Here is a 12,585-nt window from a genome sequence, read left to right on the forward strand (position 1 = left end):
TGCCTGTTCTCTGTAGGTGATTCCTGTGGACAGTCGAGGCGAGGCCATTCTCTCCGCTCTGCACAGCTCCACAAACACGAGCTGGGCCCAGGACAAAGGCAGTCAGATCAGTTTAGTGGATGAGGACGACCTGGTGTGTCTGCACTCTTCAACAGAGGACCTGGGAAAGAGGGTAATTCAACTTAAAGCGAGATATTGTGCAAAACATGAGCTTTAAAATGTTTGTCCGAGCACCTTCCCCAAGACTCATTTTACTCCATTTTCTGCTGAATGTTGAAACAGGGCATTTCAGTTGTTCAGATGAATGACAGAACCTCAGCCCGCGTGATTCCCCAGTAAATGTGTGACTGAAACCCTTTTACTGTTGGGTTAAGTGTGACGGTGATATAAAGAGGTGAACGTTACACACTCATGTTCTGCTGTTCACGCCCCCAGTGGAGGATCTCCCGCGTGGTGGAGCCCTCGCCCTCCCTGCCCAAAGACAAGTCGTTCTCCATCGCGGCGGCGCTGCCCGTGCCCTGCTACAGCTCCATGTTGGACGACGTGACGGCCGCCTGTGTCCACAGCGAGGAGAGGCTGCCCTTCTGCCAGAGCGACTACAGCCCGCAGCACTTAGCACAGCAACTCACACTACTCCAGCAGGTGGTTTTAATGTATACTTGAACTAAGTCAAGGATCAGAATAGAATAGAATGCTTTTTATTTATTACACACAAGCATAATGAAACTTGTTTGGCTCTCAAAGTCTCTATAACAAATCATAAAAACACTGCAGTGTGGTGCTAAAGTGCTATTAAGGTGTGATGGAGCTAACAGCTTAATGGTAAAAACTGTTCTTCAATCAATAATAACTATTCTGAAACCTAAAATCTTATTACGCATTCACATTAAATGAATGTGATTGTTTCTAGATTTTTGGATTGTTCCCTCAGTTTAGTCAGTTGTTTTCTGTTCTTTAAATGGGCTTGAATTTAAATAATAGTTTATTTGATTTTACTTATTTATTTGAGCAGGGTTTTTTCCCCCCCTAAAAAGTCACAATTATACAGTTCATAGAAGCTCATAGGGAGTAGACTGAAAAAAAACGACTGCAAAATTGCCCACCCCTTGCTCATGTAAATTAAATTACTTTTGCATTTCATAAGCTTACAGTTAAGACATTACATTGACATTATATGTAAACAATCCTTCCTTCCATTATATAATAGCAGCAGCTTTGCTAATAATAAATAAACATAAATATAATAATGGAAGGAAAGATTGTTTATTATAAAATTTTCCTCATTGACATCAGCATTATAGGCTTTTATAAGCTCTCACAGGTCAAACTAAAAACTTTATTTGTCCCACCGTGAGTTAATCTCTTACCCCCTGCCTGAACCGAGCAGATTTTCTCCAGTTTGACCCAAATCTGCAAGCTTCTGGACTGGCGAGCAACAGTGTCAAACCATGCCGCATTTGAAAGCTAAGACCTACAAAAGTCATCGTAACTTTTTCGTTAGGTTGTTGCCGTGCTTTTGTCTTATTTTTGAAGTCATGTTTTCGCCATATTTTTGCACCACTTTTTGCACCACTATTTGTGCCACTTTTTGTGCCACTTTTTGTGCCACTTTTTGTGTGTTTTTGTTGCTTTTTCGTCACTTTTTCGTCATGTTTTCGCTACGTTTGTGTCACTTTCTTATCATTTTTTTGTTGAGCTCTTGTCAGGTTTTGTTTCTTTTTCATTGCTTATTTCATTGCTTTTTGCCACGGTTTTGTCACTTTTTGTTGCCTTTTCATCCTCATCTTTGTCGCTATTTTGATGCTTTTTTTCTTAAGCTTTTATATTTGGGTTAAGACAAGCTGGAGAAAATGTACTCAGTTCAGGTGGAGGTTAAGAGGTTTAACACTGTCCATGTCCGGTGTCTCAAGAGAAAGAGAATATACCGGTTCCGCACTCGGTTCCGCACTCGGTTCCGCACTCAGGTCTGCACGCGATCCAAACAAAAGCATGTGTTCATCCCCACACCCTCACAACCCCTCGCCCCTTTCCGGACGCAAAAAGACTCTGGTTGGAGGAGAAAAGGTTGTCCTACATAACATCGCCAAGACTTCACAATGTGCGCCCCATCAGCGCTATGGGCTGCGTTTATAGTCAGAACATCGGGCCCTAAAACCTGATTTGCCTCAAGGAAGTCAAGCTCACTGTATGTTTCCATTATTACCTCATGTCACACAGACTTTCTTTTTTCATCAGGAGATTTTCCAGAAGTGTCACCCGGTGCATTTTCTGAACACCAGGACACAGGGGGTCACGGACAACATCCTGAGCACAAACAAGTAAGACGCGATCGTGGCACATTAGGCCAATATTTGCCCTGTTTACTTCACACAAACTGCCAATAAAGAAGAAACTATGAATCTCTCGTAGAACAGAGCAGTGCTGGTGACCACACGCTGCTTCAGGCATAGGCACTTTATCAAAAATATCTAACGCGCTTCTGGTTTTATGTTTCTGTTTTCAAGAGTAATGTGACCTTTATGAAGCCTTTGGGTAAAAATGTCCTGATGGAGCCACAATTACACCATATTGTATTCTATGTTAACATTCAGGTGCAAAGTTAACATGCTTAAGTGTAACTTTTCATTAAGAATAGCTCGAGTCCTAATAGCGGAGCAGATTAGGCTAACGATGCTCTCTGGGTTAGGGTTGTACATATTGATTTGAATTTTCAAGGTAATGTTTTACGTGTTCTTGCTTTTCAAATTTCTAAGGTTGGAAAATGTAAAGGAATATGTACAAAAAAAAGTCAGGCTAACATCTCAGGATAGTTCATCTTTTGACAAAGGTTTTGGGGTCCTGGGACCAAATGAGTCTGAATTAAAAACAAAAGAGGTGAACTGTAATTGTAATATTAATCATTACAAATGGAATTCTAAACAGCCTATAGAATAACATTGAGGCAGTTAGGACGTCCTTGATAACTAACTATTACTTTCTCATAAAGGGGTTCAAAAGTGGTGACAATATTCAAAAACATGTGCGAGATGTTGGTCAGATATATGGACTTTCAGCCATATAATTAATATGGAAGTTTTTTTAGTCCAAATAATGATCAATTTCAACATTTAATAAGGATCTTTTTGAAGATTTCTTAAAAAAAAAAAAAAATCCTCAGCCATAGAGTATTGTAGTAGTAGTTTTGATCACTGCCCTTCATCTTAAATGTTGACAGCATCAAATTCTACAACCTGAACGGAACCTGTTGCCCAATGTATAGGTTTCATACATACTAACACAACAATGCAACATTTTAGACAAATAAAGCACTTATAACACAAAGGGCCAGATCTTGTGGAGGCGCACGGGGCGGCGCCGGCTCTTGGCGAATTATTTTCCGAGTGGCGGCGCTATATGTGCCATTCGCCTCCGCCACCTGTGAGGGGGCGTCACAAGAGGAGGTGACTGCACTGATGGAAACACGGCTGACATTCACTTCCTCGTTTACATTGCGCTGTCTTGCGTTCTTTCTTAAGCCTTAGGCTCTCACAGGTCAAACTAAAAACTTTATTTACCCCATCGTGAGCTAAACCATGTTCACGTCTCGAGAGAAAAAGAGCTAAAGCGTCCGCTGTGGCGCGGATCGGCCCGCGCTTGGCGTGAACACGAAGCAAAACAAAAGCACATGTTCACCCCACACAACCACTCTCCTGGACGCGGAGTCGATCTGGTTGGAGGAAAATGTGTGTCTCCACCCACTTAAATGCGCTAAGTCTGGAGTGGCAAGATCACAAAGTGCTCCTACTGAGCGCAAAATGTCACGCTATCGTCTCCGTTTTGATGCACAAGATCGCGCCCAAAGTGTTATAGGCTGCTCCACTATAAAGGAGAATGCAAACACCTCTTCAGTTGTATGCTGTAAAACAACATTTATATAAAGTGCGGCCTATGAAAAGTACTTTGTCACCTACATTCATGAATGATAATAGACAGATCATTGAACAAAAAGAAGCATGTTTTTAAAGTGATTAATTTTTCTACATTTGTAATCATCTTAACTTCTTAACCCCCACCTGAACCAAGCACTTTTTCTCCAGTTCAACTTTACCCAAATCCATAAAGTCACAGCCTATAGGCCTACAGGATCTAAATGGATCGTTTTTCCTCACGACATCGACACTTTTCTGTCGCTCTTTTGTGGCTTATTCATTGCTTTTTCATCAGATTTGTGTCGCTTTGTCATCACGTTTGTTTATCACTCTTTTGTTGCATTTTCATCCTTGTTTTCGTTTGATTTTTGTCACTACGCCAAACAGGAGATAATGTGCTCGGTTCAGGCGGGGGTTAACCAGTTAATTAATCTTCATTACAACATGTTTTGTTTGTCCTCTCTTCAGAAACGTGTCGTCTGCGGTGTGTCCAGCAGAGGGCAGCAGTGCTCTGACGGCGGACCACAGCGCCCTGCACGCGCTGCTGCTGCAGGCGGACAGCGTGTCTCACTGGGTCTCCGCTGAAGTGGTGCTCTGTGACTCTGTGAAGGTGACGCCTCGTCTATCTGTCACTCAGGGTCGGGGCCAGAGGGCGGTCATTACTCTCACAGCGTGTGGGTTCAATTCCTCATCGGCAGAGAGCATCGTGTCAGGCTCACTCCAACTAACTGTGGCCTCTGCTGCCTTCAATAACTGACCGAGACTGACTCTGAAAGGTGGCTTCAAACTACATTTATCGGGCAAAAATAGCACATGTTGAGAGGTCAGTTTGGTCATGTGTGTCTCTTGTATGTTAATAAATAAATGATCACAACCTGGACCACTTACCATAAAGTTGCATATTCCATTTTAGCCTTTTAACCCCCACCTGAACCTTTTCTCCAGTTTGGCATTACCCACATCTAAAGCTTCTTGAACAAAGTGTCAAAATAGCGGCAAAAACGAGGATGTAAACCAAAAACACAACTAAAAAGCGACAAAGCAACAACAAATGACAAAAATGTGGCAAAACGCAGACAACAAAAAAGTCACGATCAGTTTTGTTGACCTTAGCTTTCAAATGAGACATTACTCTGGCCTATCGGGTGTAAGCTCCAGTCGAGAAGCTTTTAGATTTGAGTGAAGCTGAATTGGAGAAAATGTGCTTGGTTAAGGCGGGGGTTAAAAGGTTGAACCTTTTTTAATTTAGCTTCATTTATAAAAATGTAATGGAACTCACAACGCTGATGTCAAATATACGGCCCACGGTATGTAGTATGTAAAAAAAAAAGTACATCTCCTGCCCATTCCTGTGCGGGGTTATGCATTTTTAAAGAATAACCAGAATGTTCAGTCCAGCCACTAGGGGGCATCTTAAATTTTAAAAAAACATGTCCAGCAGAGGGCACTGACAAAAGAAGAGATCAGGATATGAACAACACATTATAGCCACGTGTTAAAGGGGGGTATTATGCAAAATCGACTTTTTCAAGCTTTACATCATGTTATTATGTCATTCCCTCATTAAAAACATGCCTGAAGTGTTGCCTTGGCACATTCACGTATTTTTGAGTAATCTGTACAAACTCTGATGGCGGCCATTTTAGGGATAGGTTTGCCTGAGTCCTCCTAGGAACGCCCCCACCTCCTGGAGACGCCTCCGAGCTTTCGTCACCAGCCGAGTAACCAACCACTGCTCCTCAGCAGAACCCCCTCCCCACTGATGCCACAGACAGCGTGTGGAGGGGGCGTGTCTGAAAGGGTCAGAGGTTCTTAAAGAGACAGAGGCCTATTTCAAGACATTCGCTACAGCCATTTTGAAAGAGCAATTTTATACAAGGCAGTTATTTTAATTTACTGCATTTACAGACCAACAGAAGGTTTCGTCATCATTGTAGTGTGATATAGACTGGTGCTATGTGACTGAAAAAAGCATAATACCCCCTCTTTAAATGAACAGTCTGCCCAAGGGCGGCTGTGGCTTCAATAACAGCCACCACCAAGTGTGGAGTCAATGAATAATGACTATGTAGCACTTTGAGAAACTTGTGGCACAGGCTTGTAAAGTGCAATACAAGTGTAAGCCCTTGTTATTGATTAGGCTAGAGTCAAGTTGGGGCTTTGACCAAATCACAGCTCATTATTATTATTCATTTATTGGAAAAATGTTCTCTATAGTATTTTCTTGTTTACATTACCTGCCACCCACGACCCGCAGTGGGAGCTGAGTTTTGGCCCATGACCCAAAATGAGTTTGACACCCCTGCTTTAAAGCGGACGTGGGCCCCCAAGCAATTTTGTTCGGCCCTTAACTCTTTTCATTTTCACGCCGATAGTGGTGTATCAGAGGCACCATTACCAAACTAACTCTATTGAGGGTAGTCATGTGGCCCCTTGTATATATTAATGGCCCACCCCCGCTTTAAAGACATAACGTAAAACCACTTACATTTGTCTCATGATCAACATTGGAACATTGTGGTTAGCCTCACAGGAAGAAAGTCTCTGGTTTGTCAGTATTTCGGTGTGGAATCTACATGTTCTCCCTGTGGCTGGGTTCAGTTTCTCACAAGTGTTGCGGTTTCCTCCATCAACCTTAAACATGCACAATAGAGGGATTGAAAGGATAAGACAAATGGGGAGCACACATTTCCCCATGGACCAATACAAAATAGAACAAAAAAACATCTAGTCGTTGTTTTGTCTCGTATGACACTTTTAACTTGCTGTTGAGGTTTTGTCTACAGCGCTAGACTAAACATAGATACAGAGCGGATCACACCTGGATTTACTCTGAACAGAGGCAAAACCTTCCCTTTTGTTGCTAAATGTTCTGTTTCAGGGACTGCACACACACAGCATGACTCCCATGTGGTCTTGGGGCGACAGTGGCTCAGATTGTAGAGCTTCACCCGTCCACCCAGAGACCATGTACTCTGCAAAAAGTCATCTAGAAATAAGTACAGTCGCCTTGAAATCAGTAAATTTGTATTTGATTTGAGTGAGTAATTTGAAGAAATCTGTCCGTGGGAAAAGTTCTTTACACTTAACCTCTTAACCTCCCGCCTGAACCAGTTTGGATTTACCCAAATCTAAAAGCTTGAAAAAAAAGCATCAGAACAGCGTCGAAAACAAGGGTGAAAACGCAACAAAAAAGCAACAGAAAATGGACAAAAATAAGACAAAAACGTGGTGAAAACAATGGCAAAAGCAATGAAAAATAGCGCTGAAAAAGTAACAAAAAAGCAATGAAAATCGTGACAAAAAAGCAACAAAAAGCTATTAAGAACTAACAACAACAAAAAATGACAAAAAAACGAAAAGCAAACGACAGCACGAAAAAAAAAAACATAAAAAAAATGTGACAAAGACATGGCGACAATGTGACAACAAAGTTAGGGTCACTTTAATAGGTCTTAGCTTTCAAATGAAGCACAACATTGTTGCTCTCCAGTCAAGACACTTTTAGATTTGGGTAAAGCAGAACTGGAGAGAATGCGCTCGTTTCCAAAAATGGGGTGTAAGAGGTTAAAGGGGCTAGATGCAAGTTGGCCATTTTAGACTCACTACTGCCACCTCAGGTCATAGGTGTAACTGCATCTTTTATATTAAGCTCATGCATGACGGCACTTCGGACCCGAAGCAACAACTTCTTGAGTGACAGTGCAGGATTTTAGAGGCAGTTGTGGTGAACAGGTCTGGGCCCATTCTACACCCTAGGACATGGCTGGAACATGTAGGGGGAGGAAAATATTTCATTTTAACATTTTTTAACTCTGTATAGTCCCTTTAAATTAACCTCTTTACTCCTGCCTGAACCGAGAGCATTTTCTCCAGTTCAGCTTTACCCAAATCTTGTAGGCCAGTGTAACACCTCATTTGAAAGCTAAGACCTACAAAACTAAATTGATCTTTTTCCTCACATCATCCGATTTTTTTTCATCCCTTTTTTTGTTGGGCAGTCATCTCATTTTTGTCAAATTTTCGTGACTTTTTTGTCACTTTTTCGTCAATTTTTCGTCACATTTTTCTCACTTTTTTTCTCCAATTTTTGTCAATTTTTTTCAATTTGTTTGTACATTTCTTGTCACTTTTTCATCCATTTTTTCTCACCTTTTTTTCACATTTTCATCCTTGTTTTCGTCTCAGTTTTGTTGCTATTTTCACACCTTTTTTTCCAGAAGCTTTTGGATTGGGGTAAAGCTGGAGAAAATGTGCTCGGTTCAGGTGGGAGTTAAGGGGTTAAGTAAAAAACCTCTTCAACAAACGTATTGCAATTTATAGTTTAATGTTTTTGGTTTGATTTTGAGTGCATTGTAATTAGAGCTGAAAAAAACTCTTCCTCAATCCCAGCTCCTGTCCCCGATGAAGTCCCAATCGTTAAAGCTCAGTGGCTGAACTCTGGAGAAGCTTAGCTTTCAAATGAGGAATGGCCTGTTCACAGAAACTTGTGCTTGTGTTCATGTGCAGCTTTGAGCAAACCAAGTTCATCTGCAGTGACTTTTTAAAGCACCAAGAGCCTCCTGCAAACATTCTCTTAAAGTTTACTCCATCAACACGTCCTCGAGCGGCATCGCTTTAGCTTTATGTGGATTAAGTTTGGGGGAAAAAAATACAAATTCCATGCGCTTTTCACAGCCAAGACATAAGAAAAATATATTGTTTGTCGCAGCTTTTAATGAGATCAGGAACTTTTTTTTTATATCAAGATTACTTTTTGCAGAGTGGTGAGAGAGTGAGTGGTGGTTGGTGCAAATTACCATATAAGATGAAGCTTATTAGTAACAATTTCTCACATTTTCCACTCGTACAGCCATAATTACCCAGCAGTGCACAAACCTATTTATATCATTTGCCTCGCCTTGCATTTCTTTTGCTTTATTATAATGACCGCCTCCTCCTCCGTCTTTTGTTGCAGGCTCAAGTCTCTTTGCTGACCAAGTATCTGTGGCTCGGGAAACACTGCTACGAGTCTCGAAACTTCGCCACGGCCATGCAGATCCTGGGAGGCTTGGAGAACGTGATCGTCAGGCAATTACCCGTAAGCCCCGGCGTCCCGCCAACGCCAACCCCGAATTTCAGCTCGCGCAATAAGCCGGATGCCCCGGAGTCAAACGTTTCCTCCAGCTGTGATTGGTTTCAGAGCGCGTTTAATTAGTTGCACAAATGAGAAATTAACATTAATGCATTCAAATAGAACAGAGCGGAGCAGAGGAATGAGAGCCACGAGCACGAGTAATTAAAAACACTAGCATAGCAGTCGGGGAAAGTCGACGCGTTTCCCTATACACTGCACAAATGTATATTCGACTGACTGCAAGTGGCTTGTGTGGACAATAATAATCATGTTTTAAGTAGATTTGTCCAACAATAATAATAATCACCATTTGAATGCCTTGGATATATTGTCCACATGCATGTGTAGAGATGGATACCTTAAAACCTGTAGGTGTCAAAAACAGGTACCAAAAATAAATGATACAAATTTGAAATAATTGTTCTGTTTTATGGTTCTAGAAATATTGAAGTATATGTATCGAAAAAAGGGTATTGTTCAGTTATTGGTATCAAACCACGTATCTATAAAATCAATTATCTGTTTGTCACTGTAATATTTAGCTCCCTTCCCCCCTCTTCCTTTGTGAAATACAGCAATGGTACCCAACCTTTTTGGCCTGGTGTATTTTTAGTCCAAGTACCCCCCAGAATGTTTCAGCTACACTTAGATTATCCAGAGTTTAGAAGAGAGTTGTTTTCAAAGCGAAGCTGAAATACTCCCAAATTTGAAGATTTTACTGAAAAACATGATTAAAATCGCCTTTCCCTTTAAGTTGATTTTGAAATTTTACTCTGTTTCACCTTTTTTTAATGTTTTATCTGAAAGAATTCCAAGTAACCCCTGCTAAATGCTCAAGTGCCCCCCTGTAATATAAACATTATCCTGTCCAGGGTTTACTTTGCCAAAGTTGCATTGCCACCAAAGTATTTTCTATCTTTTCTTTTTTTTTTTCTAAGTAGCCCTTGAGAGGAAAAGAGTTGGGTTGAGATGTTTAGCAAAATTGGCAATCAGGAGTCAAACTCACGACACTGAGGATGTCCAGCTTATGTGCAGCTGCCTACAACACTAGGCCAGAGGTGGACAACGTCAGGCCTGTTCCTGCTAGATTTTCATTTTGCATACTGAGATTTATTCTTACCTGAGCTTAGACGAGTTGATGTGTACCTATCTGGCCTTTACACGTGCACTAAGTGAGACAAAAGACCAAAGATGTTGTTAGCATTTAGTCTCTCCTCTATGGGGCCAACAAGGGGTGAAGTTAGAAGCGACCAAGGTCTTCCACGTTTCCCCTATTTAGAAACAGCTACATGAGTAGTTACACGATCCAAGTATAGTCACTCAAAATTAAACATGTCGGAGCATTTCGACGTCCGCGCAGTATTATCTTTACATCGCAGACGTCGAAGTGCTCCTGAGGTATTACTACGCCTTACATTATAGTACTCCTTTTTTTTCGCTTAGAAAATTGACATGTTTAATTTTGTGTAACTAGACTTTTATCGCTCATATAACTGTATTTAAAGAGTTTAAAATTATTCAATTATTCATAATTTATTCAAAATTATGTGTTTTCAATGTCCTAAAGTGTAGACTGAGTTAATACCACCAGGTTAACCTCTTAACTCCCATCTGAACATGTTTTCTCCTGTTCTCCAAATTCTCCAAATCTAAAAGCTTCTTCAAAATAGCGAGAAAAATGAGAGGAAAATGAGGATGTAAATTGACAAAAATGACAAAAATCCAGCAAAAAAATGACAAAAATCCTGCAAAAAAAGTGACAAAAATCCAGCAAAAAAGTGACAAAAATCCAGCAAAAAAGCAACAAAAATCCAGCAAAAAAAGACAAAAATCCAGCCAAAAAAAATAATAATTCAGCAAAAAAGTGACAAAAGAGCAGCAAAAAATGTGACAAAACAGCAACAGAAAAGTGACAATAATCCAACAAAAAGTGACAATAATCCAACAAAAAGTGACAATAATCTAGCTAAAAAGTGACCAAAATCCAGCAAAAAAGTAACAAAAGTGCCATAAAAAAAAGTGACAAAAACACATAAGGGAAATAAAAAGTGACGACAATGGCAAAGAGGAGAGAATGCATTTGGTTTTGGCGGGTGGTAAGAGTTTAATATAGAAGGTGCAGTTACACGTATGACCTGAGGTGGCAGTAATGAGTATAAAATGGCTAACTTGCATCTAGCCCCTTTAAATAAGAAAAACGAGCAAGAGCTTGATCGCCTCTAATTACCCCCTATTTGACCCCATAGAGGAGAGGAGGAGAGGCTAAATGCTAACAACATATTTGGTCTTTTTGCGTGACTGAGCGCATGCACAAAAACCAGACAGGTACGCATCAACTCGTCTAAGCTCAGGTAAGAACATATCTCAGTATGTAAATGCAGTGGCCTGTTCCTTTAAAGCCACATTGTTTCATATTCCATGTTTTGTTGTTGCTGCCTCTGGCCAAAGCAAAGACGGAAACATCTCCTGATATCGCGCTCCCTGCAAGGTTACGAGTCAGATATTGTTACACAGTACGACTTTAAACAGGAAGCTAGATTGTAAGAAAGAAAAATTGAGCTGAAAATATCCCATAATCTTGGTCCAATAACTAAATAAAACTACTCATATCAAGGCAAAAGGCATTTTCCGTCATGTGGGTATTCCGTTTTACAGTGTTATTTAGAATCAGGTTATAATTCATTACTCACTCATTAAAACTGTGATGTAATTAGTCATGTGTGAGATGCTAAATAATTCTCCCTCTCTCTTTCTTTCTCGCCGACAGGCCTGGAAACACCTGCCCACCAAGGTGTGTGAAATCCTGGAGGAGCTGAGAGCGGTGCAGGTGGGTGCCTCCACAGCATTCACAAAGCAGAAACCCCAGCGGGCACAATAGCGCTAAGAGTCGCCTGCGGGGCAAAGAAATTAATAAAAAACAGCTCCCGGCTACTTAACGCTGTGTGCCAAGACTGAACTGAAAGTTGAAAATGAAGACAAAATGAAGTGCTACCTGTATGATGTAAAAAAAAAAGAAAAAAAAAGAAAGAAGTTCAGAAAATGTGTAAAAGCTATTGAAGGAAATTGGAATGAGTGAACTACAGCTCAAAGTCAAACTCCTTGTAGCATTGACTTACATTTAGTTAAGGCCCTATATCATACAAAATCAACTAGTTTGAAGATGATTTTGTCCCAAAGTGGGGTCGGGACCCTGTAGTTTCTGCTGTTGAATTAATGTATTTGTCATTGAAAGCAGCCTTTTTAGTGAAATTGAGCCATAAAAATACTGTATCCAAAATAACATCATTAAACCAGATTTTAAATGCACCTTAAATTATTATAAATACTAATTACAGTTGGGTGAGTGATTTTGGGGGACGCGGCCTGAAAAGTTTAGGAACCCCTGCATTAGAGCATGTGTCAGTCATCCTGCTCAGTCCGTACTCTTTGGCACTAAAGACCACTGGTATACTTAAAGGGACTGGATAAAAGTTGTTTATGTTTATACTCACTACTGCCACCTCTGGTCTTAAGTGTAACTGCAGGTTCTATGTTAAGCTCGTGCATGACGTCACTTCGGAC

The 12,585-nt window shown here is 40.7% G+C and overlaps 1 protein-coding gene across 1 annotated transcript in view; it reads left to right on the forward strand.

Annotated features, from left to right (window-relative positions):
- kndc1 (kinase non-catalytic C-lobe domain containing 1) overlaps positions 1-12,585 on the forward strand; it is an 86,015-nt gene that overhangs the window by 63,968 nt on the left and 9,462 nt on the right. The window contains exons 24-29 of the mRNA XM_079560562.1: positions 17-172; positions 436-642; positions 2,236-2,318; positions 4,377-4,518; positions 8,866-8,988; positions 11,792-11,851. Coding sequence (XP_079416688.1) covers positions 17-172; positions 436-642; positions 2,236-2,318; positions 4,377-4,518; positions 8,866-8,988; positions 11,792-11,851 — 771 coding nt within the window. The remainder of the gene's footprint in view (positions 1-16; positions 173-435; positions 643-2,235; positions 2,319-4,376; positions 4,519-8,865; positions 8,989-11,791; positions 11,852-12,585) is intronic.

This window comes from Gobius niger (genome assembly GCF_951799975.1).
Source record: "Gobius niger genome assembly, chromosome: 7".
Classification (NCBI taxonomy): Eukaryota; Metazoa; Chordata; class Actinopteri; order Gobiiformes; family Gobiidae; genus Gobius; species Gobius niger.